At 53.7% G+C, this 14,122-nt stretch overlaps 2 protein-coding genes across 6 annotated transcripts in view; one reads left to right on the top strand and one right to left on the bottom strand.

The window, feature by feature from the left end:
* The window catches only part of LOC1270766 (NACHT and WD repeat domain-containing protein 2), an 8,208-nt gene extending 7,567 nt beyond the window's left edge, over positions 1-641 (top strand). Inside the window, exons 10-11 of the mRNA XM_309486.5 lie at positions 1-152; positions 221-641. The exon at positions 1-152 is cut by the window's left edge and continues 1,516 nt beyond it. Coding sequence (XP_309486.4) covers positions 1-152; positions 221-418 — 350 coding nt within the window. The 3' untranslated portion in view covers positions 419-641. The remainder of the gene's footprint in view (positions 153-220) is intronic.
* A 77-nt stretch (positions 642-718) lies between these two features.
* LOC1270767 (protein mini spindles) lies at positions 719-13,891 on the bottom strand. 5 transcript variants are annotated; one of them, XM_061654453.1, is made up of 8 exons: positions 13,304-13,891; positions 10,580-11,897; positions 7,031-10,506; positions 6,165-6,551; positions 5,765-5,954; positions 3,764-4,637; positions 3,626-3,684; positions 719-3,041 (listed from the first exon to the last, which is right to left on the bottom strand). In XM_061654453.1, exons 2-8 carry the CDS (start codon positions 11,666-11,668, stop codon positions 2,733-2,735), a joined length of 6,384 nt encoding a protein of 2,127 aa, XP_061510437.1. In that variant the 5' UTR covers positions 11,669-11,897; positions 13,304-13,891; the 3' UTR covers positions 719-2,732. The 5 variants fall into 5 exon arrangements, with proteins under 5 accessions (XP_061510437.1, XP_061510438.1, XP_061510439.1 ...); XM_061654454.1 differs by lacking the exon at positions 13,304-13,891 and adding an exon at positions 12,708-13,153; XM_061654455.1 differs by lacking the exon at positions 13,304-13,891 and adding an exon at positions 12,719-12,855.
* Between the last annotated feature and the right edge of the window lie 231 nt (positions 13,892-14,122).

Raw genomic sequence — 14,122 nt, 5'->3', positions numbered from 1 at the left:
AGGCGGAGCTGACGGCGATCCGCAGCACGTCGGACGGGCGCAGCCTGGTGCTCGGTACGGTCGATGGGTGCATTTCCGTGCTGGCGATTGCCGACCCGAAGAAGGAGGAAATGCAACAGTTCCTGAAGGAGCTGCCGTCGCGTGACGCCAATGTAAGATCGCACTGTCGCGTTGATTTATTGCAGAGCGTGCCAATAACTCTTCTTTTCCCATTCTACAGTGGAAGAAAAAGCTTGCAAAGCAGAAGGCGTCGGCTCGGTTCAAGGCGGCAATGCGGTTGGCCTCCATCTCGACCCGCTTCGGGACGCCGATGGATGAAGATGAGGATGAGGAGGAAGATGACGCCGCTGGCAATGGTGAAAAGGCAGTGGCGGCAGAAGGAACTACACCGGAACCTGCGGTGGCAGCGGCCGACTAGGTCGTAGGGGGAGGTGTAGAGAATTTTTGGCGTATTCTTCAGAGTTTTGTGCACAAAAACAACTATTTTTCCATTAGATTTGTTCAAAGGCACCTTTACCAGTTACTACAACGAAGTTGTTTCTCTCGAACCATATTCGTATTTGTAAACGATCCAAGATTCCGAGAGGTTGAACCAAAGTGATCCAATTTACATGTTATTAAATATACTATTCTCTTCCATCCTGGTTATTGTAGACTATCGTGATGTCTTCCTTTTGTGATGACTTTCGGACTTTTCACAATGATGCTTCAGTGTGGGTTTGTTTTTTACATGAATTAATATTATTCAAATATAGTTTTTTTTATTTTTCTCAGGTTAAGCAATTTTCTTGTGTGAGACTGGTTTACGTGTGTGTGTTGAATCCTTAAATCAGCATTTTCTGTCTCTTTTTTCGTACATTTCTCGTAATTGATTTGTAATCACAACACAGGAACGTCCACAAGCTGGTGTGCAATCTCTCTCTGATATATTGCAAGATATATACACACACACAGCAAATTCAAACACCAACTGAATGCTACTACTCTTCTCCTCCTCCTGCTTCTCTTCTCTCTAGCGCACTAAGGGATGGAAAAACTCCCGCGTTCACTACTGCATTTTAGAGCCTAGGAGCCACAGAAACAAAAACCCAAACGAAACCACGTTTCTTTTCCACCTTCTCATTTTTTTCTTGCTCTTTCCTAAGCATGCATTTCAACCGTGAAGCAAGTTACTTGTATTAACATGTGTACTCTGTGTGTGTGTGCATGAAGAAGAAGAAGAAGAAGAAGTAGACGAGGTCATGGCGCAGAAGAAGGTAACGAAACACGTGTGTAACAAAGATCGTAACGAATCCCTACGGCAAGCGCGGGCGCGTTTATAACTGGCGTTTGCTGAAGGTTAACTGCTATGTATACCCACACACACACACCGCCTGTGTTTATGTAGGTGTGTGTGTGTGTGTTTGCGGTGTATATAGTTTGGATTTTTTTGCTTGCTTTTTTTATGTATATATTTTTGCGCCCCAAAAAAACCGTTTCCTCCCACCGATTACTAATATCCGTAGCATCATTATAGGAGATGAGAGCTTAAGTAATGTATATATATATGTGTGTGTGTATAACCGGTTAGTCTTTTTTGTTCCTTTTTCTAAACGGATTTTAAGAGGGGGGAGGCGGGTTAAGTGCAAATGAATGATGTTATTCGAGTTATAAAACCACTAAGAAAGGCGTACCCTCATAAATAAGTTTGCAACGGTTTTCAACGACAACACGCAGCCGGGGGTATGCTTTTTCTTTTACTTTTTGCATTGGGCTCCATAAAAGGCGCCGCAACAAAATCTTGCTGTCCCTAACAGTTCCAACCTCGCTCGAAACGCTACACGAGAATTAATTTACCTAGAATAAGTTAAAAACGCAGTTCAAAATCATCTTACGCAAGTAACGATAATGCGGATGAATGCTGGGGGGGGGGGGATGGTGGTAAAAATGGACCTTACACATCTAAATATAATTCGGGAGGCGTCTCGGGCGTGTGTGTGTCTTCTACTGCGTGCCTCAACATCGGGGGGAGTGTGGGGAAAGGATGCTGAGCAGAACCCGTGCCAAAAATACACAAAGTGGGCAGCAGGTCGGCTCTGGGGCTGGGAAGAGAGATTTTAGACACACACAACCTTAACCTATACCTTTCTTTTTAAACGTTCAGTCGTAAAATCGAACCAACTATTAATCGGAATTAACGAAGAGCTGGACAGTGCGGGAAGGGGGAAACAAAAACGCATCTTGGATGCTGTTACTATTATCCTTCGGTTGTGCGCTAGGCATACTATTATTGTGATGGCGTGCCAGGAGAAGAGAGCCAATCTACTGCTATTGCGCTCGCGAATGTAACTCGTTTTGCTTTGTAATGGTTCTGCTGATAAGTGAGGAGAGGATACTCTATACGTGGGAGAGAGAGAGTGGGCATGAGCATTTCCTTTTCGTGGTGTTCCTGCCAAAGTCGGACAAACCCGAACACCCCAAAAAGGACACAGAAAGACAGAGCGAGAGAGCGATACAATGATATAATACCATCCTGAATTGTAACAAATTTTGGTGGACGCGGGCACGCTTTCCTATCATCGATGGCGCAACAACAAAAAACCCACGATTTACACTGCCTGCAGTATTATCTCCAGAATAATCCTAATGTCGGTTTGTGTATACACACTCACACACTGCTCCCTCTCTCTCTCTCTTTCTCTCTTTCCCACCTTCTGACACTAACGCGCGGGTTATTCTGCTCAACACCTTTCTCACTTGTGCTGCTTTAGTTGCTCCAGCTTTTGCTGCAACAGCTCGCGCCGTTGTGAGGTCGTGCCGCTGACCACGGGCGTCCCACCGGTCAGGTTGGTAGTGGTGGTGGTGGTGTCGTGCACCTCCAGCCCGCGCCGAAAGCCGAACTTGCTGCCCTGCATTTGGTTCAGGTTCAGATTCTCGTCCGTAATCACCCCGCCAATGCCACCAACACCGGCCGCACCGCCACCGTCCAGCGAGAGTTGCGTGCCGGTTGCGCCCAACAGGCTGCCGCCACGGTTCGGTTGCCCACCGACGGTCGTCTTTTTCTAGAAACGGATTCAAACACCAGGAAATTGATTAATCTCGCACACATAATACAAAATAGAAAGAACACACACATGTATTGTTTTAATCGTATAAAAATAAATAAAAAAAAACTCATAAAAACGCGCAATGCTTCTATTCTTTTCGACCACTAGGCGCACGCTTCGATTTCATTGCCGTCACACATACACGCCGAGCCAACTCTCCTAGAATTGTAACAGTAACAACAACGACAGCAACCACCAACACAACAATGGTAAACTTAAATCAAAAGCTCCATTTCACGCTTTGCGTTTTCGGTGGTAATTTTGCTTTCGGCGATACTACATCGGATCGTTTCGCTTCACCAGCACCATCACTAAGGCTACTTTGCCTGGCAACGGGTATGCTGCTGCTACCCTGCCGCACAATCACCCCAGCTCGCGGAGCCACGTTCAGGTGAGGGTTGAAAGCACAATCAAAAAGCACATGAACGCAATGAGCTGCTTTTGTTTTTTTAGGCACATTTTAACGGAATTCAATCAAACAAAAAAGCTTAATTATGCAACGAAAAACGAGTTACCAGAGAGCAAAATAATCAACTTACCAGCAGGTGATTCAGTCGATCGATCCAAAACTCGGGATTTTGTTTGTTTTGCGGAGCAGCTGTAGGGAGAGAGAAAAGAAAATTAGACATAAATCATCTAAATACAACTCCGCGTCCCCAACCAACCAAAAAACTCACCATCGGGACCATTTTCGACGCTCGCATTCACCGCAATATACTTCTGGTACTCCGAACCCACCACCGAGTTACTTCCATCCCCATCGCCACCACCAATCATCATGCCGGTGCGGCCCGCTCCGTGATTGTTATTGTCACTGTTCATTGCGTTGTGCTGTGCGGTCGCCAGCAGCCCGGCCGTGCTCGGTCGCAACGAAGGTGCACCTCCTCCCTCACCGCCACCATCACCGCCAACGCCCAACGAACCGGCCGCCGCCGCCGTCGTCGTCGCATCCTTGTTGATGTTCTTCAGTATGCGCAGCACGTACGAGTGCAGCTCCGACCGGGTCGGGATCGTGTTCAAATGCTGCAGTATCGCGTTGCCCTTGATTTTCGTCATATTGTGGATGATGGTTTTGACCGTGCGCAGCGGCATATCGGATGGGCGCGTCTGCCACCAGGTCGACGGTAGGGTCAGCATAAAGTCGTGCACCTCCAGCAGGACCGCCTCGTAATCCAGCTCGGCCAACCGGTCCGGGATGACCTTCACGTTGCGCCAGATGCACTTCATCTGCAGGTCGGTAAACTTTGGCAGGCAGCTCGTTTGGCAGGACTCCTTCAGCAGCCGGATCAGCGCACAGTTCATGTAGGTGAAGTTGGTGCGATCCAGTATCTTCAGACAGATGCCGTTCACCACCTTCACGAACTGGGCGTCGTCCGTGCCGGTCACCAGCCGATTGTCCGCCATCAGGCCCAGCAGCACGGCGATGATGTTCTTGATCGACACGATCGTCAGATGCTTGCCGAGCGATTTGGAGGCGAAAAACATGAAAATGCTGTGCAGCAGCGGCTGGTAGATGTTCATCGATTCGGCGATCGGTTTTTGCTGGATGTTCTGTTCGGGGTGCGGAGAAGGAGCGCAAAAAAGCAAAGCGTTAGGTAACCTTTTACTGTCAGAGTTTGGGGGGCATTGCACTAGTGGTAGGAGCTCCGAACCGGACCTATTCGATTCGGATTCCATCTTCGGAATCAATTCTGGAAGCAATTCCAATGCTGGAATCTTTTCCGGTTCCGGAGTTGATTCCGAAGTCGATTCCGGAGTTGATTAGGAAACAGATTCCGGAGTCCACTTCGAATTCGAAACCGATTCCGGAATCAAAATTGGTTCCAGAATCAGAATCGGTTCCAGAATCAGAATCGGATTCGGAATCGGCTCCGGAATCAGAATCTACTCCAGAATCTGCTCCAGAATCGAAAATCGACCTGGGAATCTCAATTTGCTCCGTAAACAGAATAAGAATTGACTCGAGAGTTGAAATTTGCTGCAGAATGTGAATCAGATCTTTAATTGAAATAAGAAGTTTCAGAGGCGAAATCAATCCGGTAATCTCCATGAGAATAGATCGTTTACAAGTAAATTTGGATTCTTTGCGGCTATCAATACGTAGCATCATTGGACCCAAAACCAATACCGATTCCGGATCGGAACCAATTCCGATTCCGAAGCCCATTCCGATTCCGAAGCCCATTCCGATTCCAAAGCCAATTCCGATTCCGAAGCCTATTTCGATTCCGAAGCCGATTTTGATTCCGGACCCGATTCCGATTCCGAACCCTATTTCGATTCCGGGACCGATTATGATTCCAGAGCAAATTCCGATTCCAGAACCTATTCCACTTCCGGAACCGATTCTGATTCAGGAGCTGAATCCGATTCCGGAGCCGATTCCAGAACCAATTCCGGTGCAGATTCATATTCCAGAGACGAATCCTATTCCGGAACCGATTCCAGAACCAATTCCGGTGCAGATTCCTATTTCAGAGACGAATCCTATTCCGGGGCCGATTCCGATTCCGAACGCGATTCCGAAACCAATGCTGATTCCGTAGACAATTTTGGAGCCAATTCCAATTCCGAAGCCAATTCCGGAATCGATTCCGGAAAGTGATTCCGGACCTACTATCCGGAATCGATTCCGAGGGAAACTTAATTTCACTACTCAACATCACTACACTACACACCTTAAACTGCTGCAGCACGCTCTGTATGTACATTTCCTCGTAGCCGCGCAGTACGGCCTGCTTTTCCGGCGATTGCAGTATATCGTTGAGCTCGTTTAAGGCGGCATGTGCGGCGAAGCTGTCCGTGTTGGCGATGCCCCGGATGATGCGCACCAAGTTCTGATCCAGCTTTGGCAGCGCATCGGTCAAACTGTAACGAAACAAGAAGAAGAGCAGAGCAAAATGCAAATGAAGATCTCTCTCACTACCAACCAAATCCAGGTCTTCTAATGCAAAACAGGTTAAACTAAAATAAAACCGCCAATGGACGCCAATGTATATATTATGTTTGATCGTGAGGTTTTGAAGGAAGAAAAGAAAGAAGAAGAAAAAAAAGGTCAAAACACCATATCCTTAATACCTTGGTCCGACGACGGGAGGCGTAGGTTTTGGTTTCGAAAGCATGCCGCTACCGTTGAGCGACGGCCGAATGCTGGACACTGCGGCGCTCGTGTACGGCTGATGGTGCTGCTGGTGGACGGGCGATTCACCCGGCCCGCCGCCGCCGGGGCCTGAGAGCAGGTTGCGCTGGGTAAGCTGCCGGAACCGGTCCGCCGGGTACGATACGCCGTTCACCGCGATCACGGTCAGCTCGTCGTAGATGAAGGAATCATCCAGCGGGTTGAGGACGGTTTTGCCGAGATCGTCCGCCTTCACCCAGTCCCGCTCGATGTCCGCTATCACGTTTTCGTCCAGCTTGAACGGACCCTTTACCACCCGCGGCTGGGGCGGCTCTGGCACAATCATTCTACAATAATAAGGTGGGAGATAAAGGAAGGAAACAGAGTACACCCCAACACCCGCCCGTTTAGTTAAAAGAGCCTACAGACAAAAATAAATACACGCTTACACTCAGATGTAGAGAAAGAGGGAGAGAGAGCAAGAGACTATATGCAAGATTGTTTGGATTGCGGTACGAAGGGAACGGAAGGAAAAACTATGCAACTTATTTACGACATACAGGCATGAGCAAGGGACACATCACAGAACAGAGTAAGAAGCTACCAATTGCACACGGACACAACACACAGACAAAAGCGCTACACAAAAGGGTTGATCAGCATTCGAAATAGGGGTGTTTGTCCATCAAAAACCTTCCCTTCAGTCTTACCGACCACCAATTAAGGTTCATATTTAGATTCTTGCTCCTTTACAACAAAATGTCTCGCAAAAAAATAAAAACGCAATCGCCCAAAAGAATTCAAATAAGCTCAATAAAACACTCACTTCATCGGCACGACGACCGCATCCGCGAGCGGTGGCACCATCGTATCGTCGTCGTCCATCGCATCATCCGCTGCTCCATCGCCGGAGTGGGGTAGCTCCTGCACCGCCGACGGCACGATGCTTTCCTTCGCCACCAGCGTCGTTTCGTTGAGATTCGGCCCGCCCGCCGCCGTCGGCACGGGCAGCTTCTTCGCCGGCAGTACCGACGCCTTCTTCGAGCGCTTGATGCGCTCGTCCAGCATCGACAGGTCCTTGTCCGACAGCTGCCCGATCAGCTTGTAGATCTTCTCGCCCGCCAAAAAGTACGCCTGCACGACCGCATTCAGCGCCGCGTTGCGTACCGCATTGTCACGGTCGGAAATGTGGCGCGCGATCTCCTTCAGCGCAACCGGCTGCGACGGCTGGCAAACGGTCAGCCCGTACGTTTCAATCAGGTAGCCCAGCTCGTCCAAACACTCCGCCCGCTGGCGCGCGTTCTTGCTCTTGAGCGCATCCATGATGAAGACGAACACCTTCGCGAACGGGTAGAGCAGACAGATCTGGCGCAGCAGCGAGCGCACCCCGTTCCGCACGACGTCCTTCGGGTCGCCGATCTTGATCAGCAGGTGCGGCACGAACGAGCTGCCCTCGATGTCGGCCAGCATGTACTGCCGGTCGACCAGCCGCTGGAACACCTGGTTCAGGTACTCGAGGCCCTTGAGCAGCACCGACGGGTTGGTGTCGTAGAAGCGCAGCGACAGCCACTTCATCACGAGGTCCAGATTGCAGATCAGCGCCTCCTCGTTGGTGGCCAGATCCTCCATCAGCGCATCGATCACCTTGAGATGGTAGCGGAAGTCGTCGTGGAACATGTTCACCATCAGCGCCTTGTTCACGTTCGCCGTCTGCATTTGCTCCTTCAGCAGCTCGTAAAACTCTTCCCGCGGCGTGGTGAACGTCCACTTCAGCACCTTCAGCTTCTGCTCGTCCACCAGGCGCTGCTTCTTCAGCCCGTTCACCGCCAGCAGCGGGGCCAGCGAGTCGGCATCTTCCTCCTTTTTGCGGGAGGAGCTGCTTCCACCGCTACCACCAGCACTGCCCCCGCCGGCCCCACCACCGCCCCCACCCGACTTGTCCGATCCGGCCGATCCCGCACCTGCCCGACCCGCCGCCCCACCCGCTCCGGCTGACTTGGGCGCTTTCAGCTTCAGCTTGCTGCCGACGTTGCTCTCCTCCGGCGGGGGCGCCGCTTTCGGCGGTGGCAGCACCTTCACCGGCAGATTCGGTCGCGCCTTGTCGAGCGCCGCCTGGATGTCCTTCTTCGAGATCGGCTTCTGCTTGTCCAGCGCCTTCACCATCGCGTCGTACCCGAGGTGAATCATCACGCCCAGCACGGCCTCGTTCGCGTTCTTGCGCACGTCCGCACTGCGGTCGGTGATGTGCGTGTACAGGTGGGGCAGGATCGCCACCAGCTCGTCCTTCGGGATGCTCTTCGCCGGCAGGCCGGGCAGCTTCTCCGCCAGCCACCCGTACAGCTCGGTGCGCAGGGCCGGGCTGCCCGTTTTCAGCGCGTCCGCGATCATCTCGCCGTCGAAAAAGTCCTTATAGCCGGCCTGCTCGCCCCACGTGTTGATGCACGTGAGGCAGGCGGTACGGATGAACGCCTTTCCGTCGCCCAGCCCCTTCAGAAAGCCGGGGAAGAACGCCCGCACGTACTGCCGGCACGGTGGGCCCATCGCAATCGCCAGCTGCTGGCAGATTTCGACCGACGTTTGCGCAATCTTTGCATTGCTGTCGACCAGCCGCTGGGCGAGCACTTGCGGCAAATCCCCGAGTGTCGATTTGATCAGCTTCGCCTCGGCAATGATCGTTTGCAGCCGCACCAGCCCTTCGTTGCGCGTTTTCCAGTTCTTGTCCGACAGTTCCGCCAGCAGCGCTTCCGTGATTTGGCCCGAAATGTCGATGCGCGGCAGCAGATCGTTCACGTTCACCATCGGCGCCGGCTCATCGTCTGCGCCTCCCTCGCCACCCTCCTCGTCCTCGTCTTCGCCACCGCCGGCGGCTCCCGCCTTTGCGCCAGCGCCACGCACAGGTGCCGGCGGTTTCTGGCCCGCGCAACGCTCAAACTCTGCCATAATCTGCTGCTTCAGCGCCGGCTTCTCGCTGTCGAAGAACATCGTCAACGGTTGGCCCATGAACAGGTACATCGCACCGAGCAGCGCGATGCCGGCGGTGCGCACCGCCGCATTGCTGCTCTGCACCGCCTTGCGCGCGCTCTCCAGCAGCCCCTTCGCCTCGACCTGAAAGCCGAACTCGCGCAGTGCCGTCGCGACCCAGAGCAGCACCTCCTGCTGCACCTTCGGGGACTTTTGCTGCTCGAAGGCGAACTCCATCGCCCGCTGGACGGTGTAGTCGAGCCGGGCGCCGCCCTCCGCTATCGCCGTGAGCAGTGCCGCCGCACTCGACCCGTTCTTCGCGTCGCCCAGCTTCTCCGTCGCGTCCGTCAGCATGTAGTCGGCCGTGGTCGTCGTTATGCCGTACCGCTCGACGATCGTTCGGGCCGTATCGAGCCGGGCCTTCAGCACCTGGAAGTTGGTATCCTTCAGGCCCGGCTTTTTGGCCAGCGAGCGAAGCAACACCTGCGACAGGCCTGGCTTTGCCTCCAGCCCGGGAACGGCCGCCGCGAACGATTCCACCGCGCTCAGCCGCGTCTTCCAGTTGGCATCGCCGAGTCCGGCCAGTGCATCGGGCGGCAGCAGCTCACTCGCCCGCTCGTCAATCTCCTCCTGCGACAGGTCCTTTTCTGTGTTGGGCGGTGCCGCCGAAGCCTTTGCGCCACCACCACCGGCAGCCCCCCTGCCGCCACCAATCGAACCACCCGTAGCACTTTTCTTCAGTCCACCGCCCGAAACCACCTTCTTCACGACAGTGGCCGTTGCGGGGCGCTGCAGTGTGGCCGCTCCTCCACCACCACCGCTTGCCCCGACCTTCGTCTCCGAGGGTGCTTTTTTGATTACCGACACGGCTTTGGCCGGTGCCGTCGCAGGGCGTTCCTTGCGCGCCGCCGGTATCTTCACCGTAATGACCGCCCGCTCGCAGCACTCCTTGATCTTGGCCATCTTCAGCGCGTCCACCTCGGTCAGGTACGGGCCAATCGTTTTGTCGCCCACCAGCTTCATGGCGGTGCCGATCGCGTCGGCCGCCGCGTCTCGCACGCCCGGGTCGGGCTCGTTCAGCGTTTTCAGCAGCGCCGCAATGAGCGGTTTGAGGATCTTCTTCGTCAGCGCCGCCGGCAGCGTTTTGGTGAGCGAGCGGGCAAGGAAGGAGGCCGTTTCCATCTTGACGCTGGGGTTTTTGTTGCCGAGCGCCTCCAGCACATCCTCCAGGATCGCTTCCATCGTGGTGGAGGGATAGATCGCGTCGATCGCATCGCGCAGCGCAGTGACCACGTTCGTTTTCTTCTCCTTAAACTTTTCCAGTATCGCCGGAACGCAGGCCTGCATATAGAAATAAAGAAAAATAAGTATTTAACAGTGTTGCAATGTTTCTTTTCCGACCGCAATTACTTACCCCAGCGTACGTGTTGAACCGCTTGGCCAATCCTTTCGCCAGCATGGCCATACATTTGCCGCCCAGCGCCACCAGCACCACGTTCGTGTCCTTCGTGATCACCTTCTTGAGCGCCCGCACCACATCCCCATAGTCGCCGGGCTGTAGCTTCGGGTTCTGCAGCAGCGTTTCCAGCGCCTCGAGCGACTCCTTCCGCTCCTGCCACTTCTTCGCCTCCAGCTTGTCGTAAAAGTCCTTCGGCAGCTTCGACAGGATGTCGACCGGGTCGATCAGATCCATCGGATCGATCTCATCCCCCGCATCGCCCCCGTCCCCCCCGTCCCCATCGTCCTCGCCTTCCGCGCCCTCCGCCACGGAGGCGGCAATCTGTTGCTGCTTTTCCTGCTGCGAGCGCAGGTACCGCACCGGCGTCGCCTTTTCGCTGCCAATCTTCTCGAACTCCGCCTCCAGCTCGGCCAGCAGGACGGCCGGCAGGGACGCTATCTGCGACTTGAACGCCGCCCCAATCCACCGGTAAATCTCGACCGTGAGCGCCTTCGACTCGTCGCGCACCGTCTTGTCGCGGTCGCTCAGCAGCGCGGGCAGCCGCTTCACGATCGGCTTGATGTTGATCACCTTGTTGCCGAACTCGCGCAGCGCCAGCGTGATCGCGCTCACGCACGCCGCTACTATTTTGGGATTCTTCTGCTCCGTGCCCTTCAGCAGCTCCTCCAGCACCGTCTCCTGCCGCTCAATCTCCACGTACATCAGCGTGACCTGTACCGCCAGCTCCTTCGTCTTGGTTTTGGGCGCCCCGATACACTTCGCCACGATGCCGCCCATCACCTCGCCGACCGTTTTGCCCGCGTTGCCACTGTTCTCCACGAACACCAGGGCCGTCTCGAGGCCCTTCTCCTGCGCGACCGCATTGCTGTCGACGACGAACTTCTTGATCAGCCCGAGGTACTTATTCCACTCGGGCGACTTCTCGTCGTCGATCGTGCGGAACAGCTTCGCCGCCTCCTCGTACCCGTCGACGCGCGCCTTCCACAGCTTGTGCACGCACCGCTCGTCGATCGGCAGCTTCTTGTACTCCGTGTCCTCCTCCATATCGCTTGTAGCTGCGGCGGCAGGGAGGGGCTTGTGTTAATTTTTGTTTATTAAGTTCTCGTTTTTGTCACTCCACCACGCACACACACACACACACACACGAGCGATTTTTCCACGCTCGTTGCGTTTGATGAATTGTCACACGCCCTCCTCCCGGCCAGTCGCACACACACACACACGCACTATAAACCCAGATTTACACGTATAGGTGGTGCGGATGGTGGTGGGTCTGAAAATTGGAGGCAAAAAAAGAAAGAAAAACAACGGAAATGTATTAGGTTCCCGAATCATCATCATCATCGCCGTCCGTCGTCTCTCGTGGCAACGAAACAAGAAGCAATGAGTGCTTTGTTCGAACAAGCAGGGAAAACACACACACGCGCGGCGGGGCCTTTCTTTTTCTTTTGGGGTCGCCCAACACCCCAAGATAATTTTCCCACTAATGATTGATGCAGCACAGTGCGACCGTGGGGGGATGGGGGGCACAGCTGTAGGAAAAACGTGACACAAAAGCCACCACACCACAACAACACCAGCCTACGGAGCCCAAAATTGAAACGACGACCGCCGCTAAACTTTCTCTTCGATCTTTCGCGTGTTTTGTCGCACGGCGAGGCCCCCAGCATGAGATACGGACGGGGGGCTGCGGGTACGTGCGCCTCAAACACATCCGTAGGCAGAGTAGCAAGGTTCCGCGTGCGCGAGAGCGTGCCCGTCACCGGAAAAGACCATTTTTTATTCGTTTTTTTTCTGCCACGGACGGATCGAGAGTCGAAGGTGGGTTTTTTGATGGTCGCGCACCAAATCGAGCAACATTCTATAGTAGGCGCAAACGATGCGTCGTCAAGTTCATGCTGTTTATCGATTTTATACCATGTCCCTTCACACACACACACACAGCCACACACTCCACCCTTTGACCCTAGCAGCACCGTCAAACCACGACTTGTTTCACGTCACCGAAAGTGCGCGCTTGTTCCTGCGTGCGATTGGTGACAAACGGCCGCCGAATTCACGCACTTTCCCCGGCCCCGCTCACCTGGTGCGTACCCATCGGGCGAACGGAAACGGATTTTCGGCCTATTTTTGCTGCAATTTCCACAGACGGAGCAAGATCCAGAGCCCAAGCAAGGAAACACCACACCATTGCACTCTCGTGCGCTGCTGCTGCTGCTGCTGCTGCTCTCGTTCGCTCGCTCACGGAATGACAAAACATGTGTGAGCCGTTCGCGCTCTCGCTCTCGCTCTCTATCCTGCTCGCTCGCTCGCTCGCTCACTCTCTCTTACTTGGTGTACGGGTTTGTACGGAAAACGGAACGAAATCTTGGCATACGCCGCTCGCGGCGCATTTTCCTGCCTCATTCTACACCCTCTCTCCACTTCCTCGGAGGAAATGCACGAGGAGAGGCACAAATATTTCGTCACTCGGCGACTATTCTCATCGCTTCGTGTCTCTGTCAATCGTTCCCTGCCTTGGACGAAAACAGAGCGACACCTCTCCTCTCTCCACCGCATCTTGACGTTTCCGCTCTTCCCTTCTTCTTTTTTCTCTTCTTCTACCATACCGTCTGCGTCCTATATCTTTCCCGCTAGAAAAAAAACTGCATCATACCCTTCCCCGACACCCAAACTTACCCGAAATTAGCTTTCGTCCGGCCGTCAATGTATCAATCACTCGATAAGCTTTCCCCGTTCCGGGAAACAGACACACGCATTGGCGGTGGGCGAGATTTAAAGGCGCTGCTTTTAATCTCTCGGTAAATCTATCATCCGGCCGCCACCAGCCACCACTACAAATGGCCGTCCTCCTTTGCGTGGGGACGATCGCTCTTTGATCTGACTGTCTGCTGGTGCTACTGCTGCTGCTGCTGCCGATCGGCTCCGTGCACAACAGTATGGCGCACCTCTTTGGTCGGGCGATTGCAAAGGAACCGAAAGAAAAGCACGTCCTCGGGCAGCAGTGGCGGTGGTAACATCCGTGCGGTGCACTGTTTCTTGACGCCAAAGAGACACAATCACCACAAACAACAAACTAAAAACGAAACCACACACAAAAACCGACGGTAAAACAACGGAAACAGTTCAGTGCGAAAACCGTACACGCACTGCGCGATCTACACGGGTGCTTCTGCTGTTGCTGTGTGTGTGTGCGAGTGCTGTGGGCCGTTTTCTTCAAACGCAGCAGCCAGCAAGTGAAGCAAGCGGAGCGATGAAACGGTTTTGTGTACAGGAATGGCGACAGAGCGAGAGAGAAGGCGAGAGTGAGCGCGCAATCTTTCAAACCTGGCGCGTTGCGTTTAAGCCGTTGGGTTGAGCGCTGCAACGGCTGCGTCAAGTTTGCGAATTTGGTAAAAGTAAGGCTCAGCCCTCTACGTTACATGGGAGAAGCGTTACATCCCTTAAAATATTCCCAAGCAACATTTTTATTACAGTTTTGTCATCCAGGCGACCGAC

Source organism: Anopheles gambiae, chromosome 3, assembly GCF_943734735.2.
Source record: "Anopheles gambiae chromosome 3, idAnoGambNW_F1_1, whole genome shotgun sequence".
Taxonomy (NCBI): domain Eukaryota; kingdom Metazoa; phylum Arthropoda; class Insecta; order Diptera; family Culicidae; genus Anopheles; species Anopheles gambiae.
The sequence above is the reverse complement of the archived record's forward strand: the minus strand, read 5'-3'. Positions and strand labels throughout refer to the sequence as shown.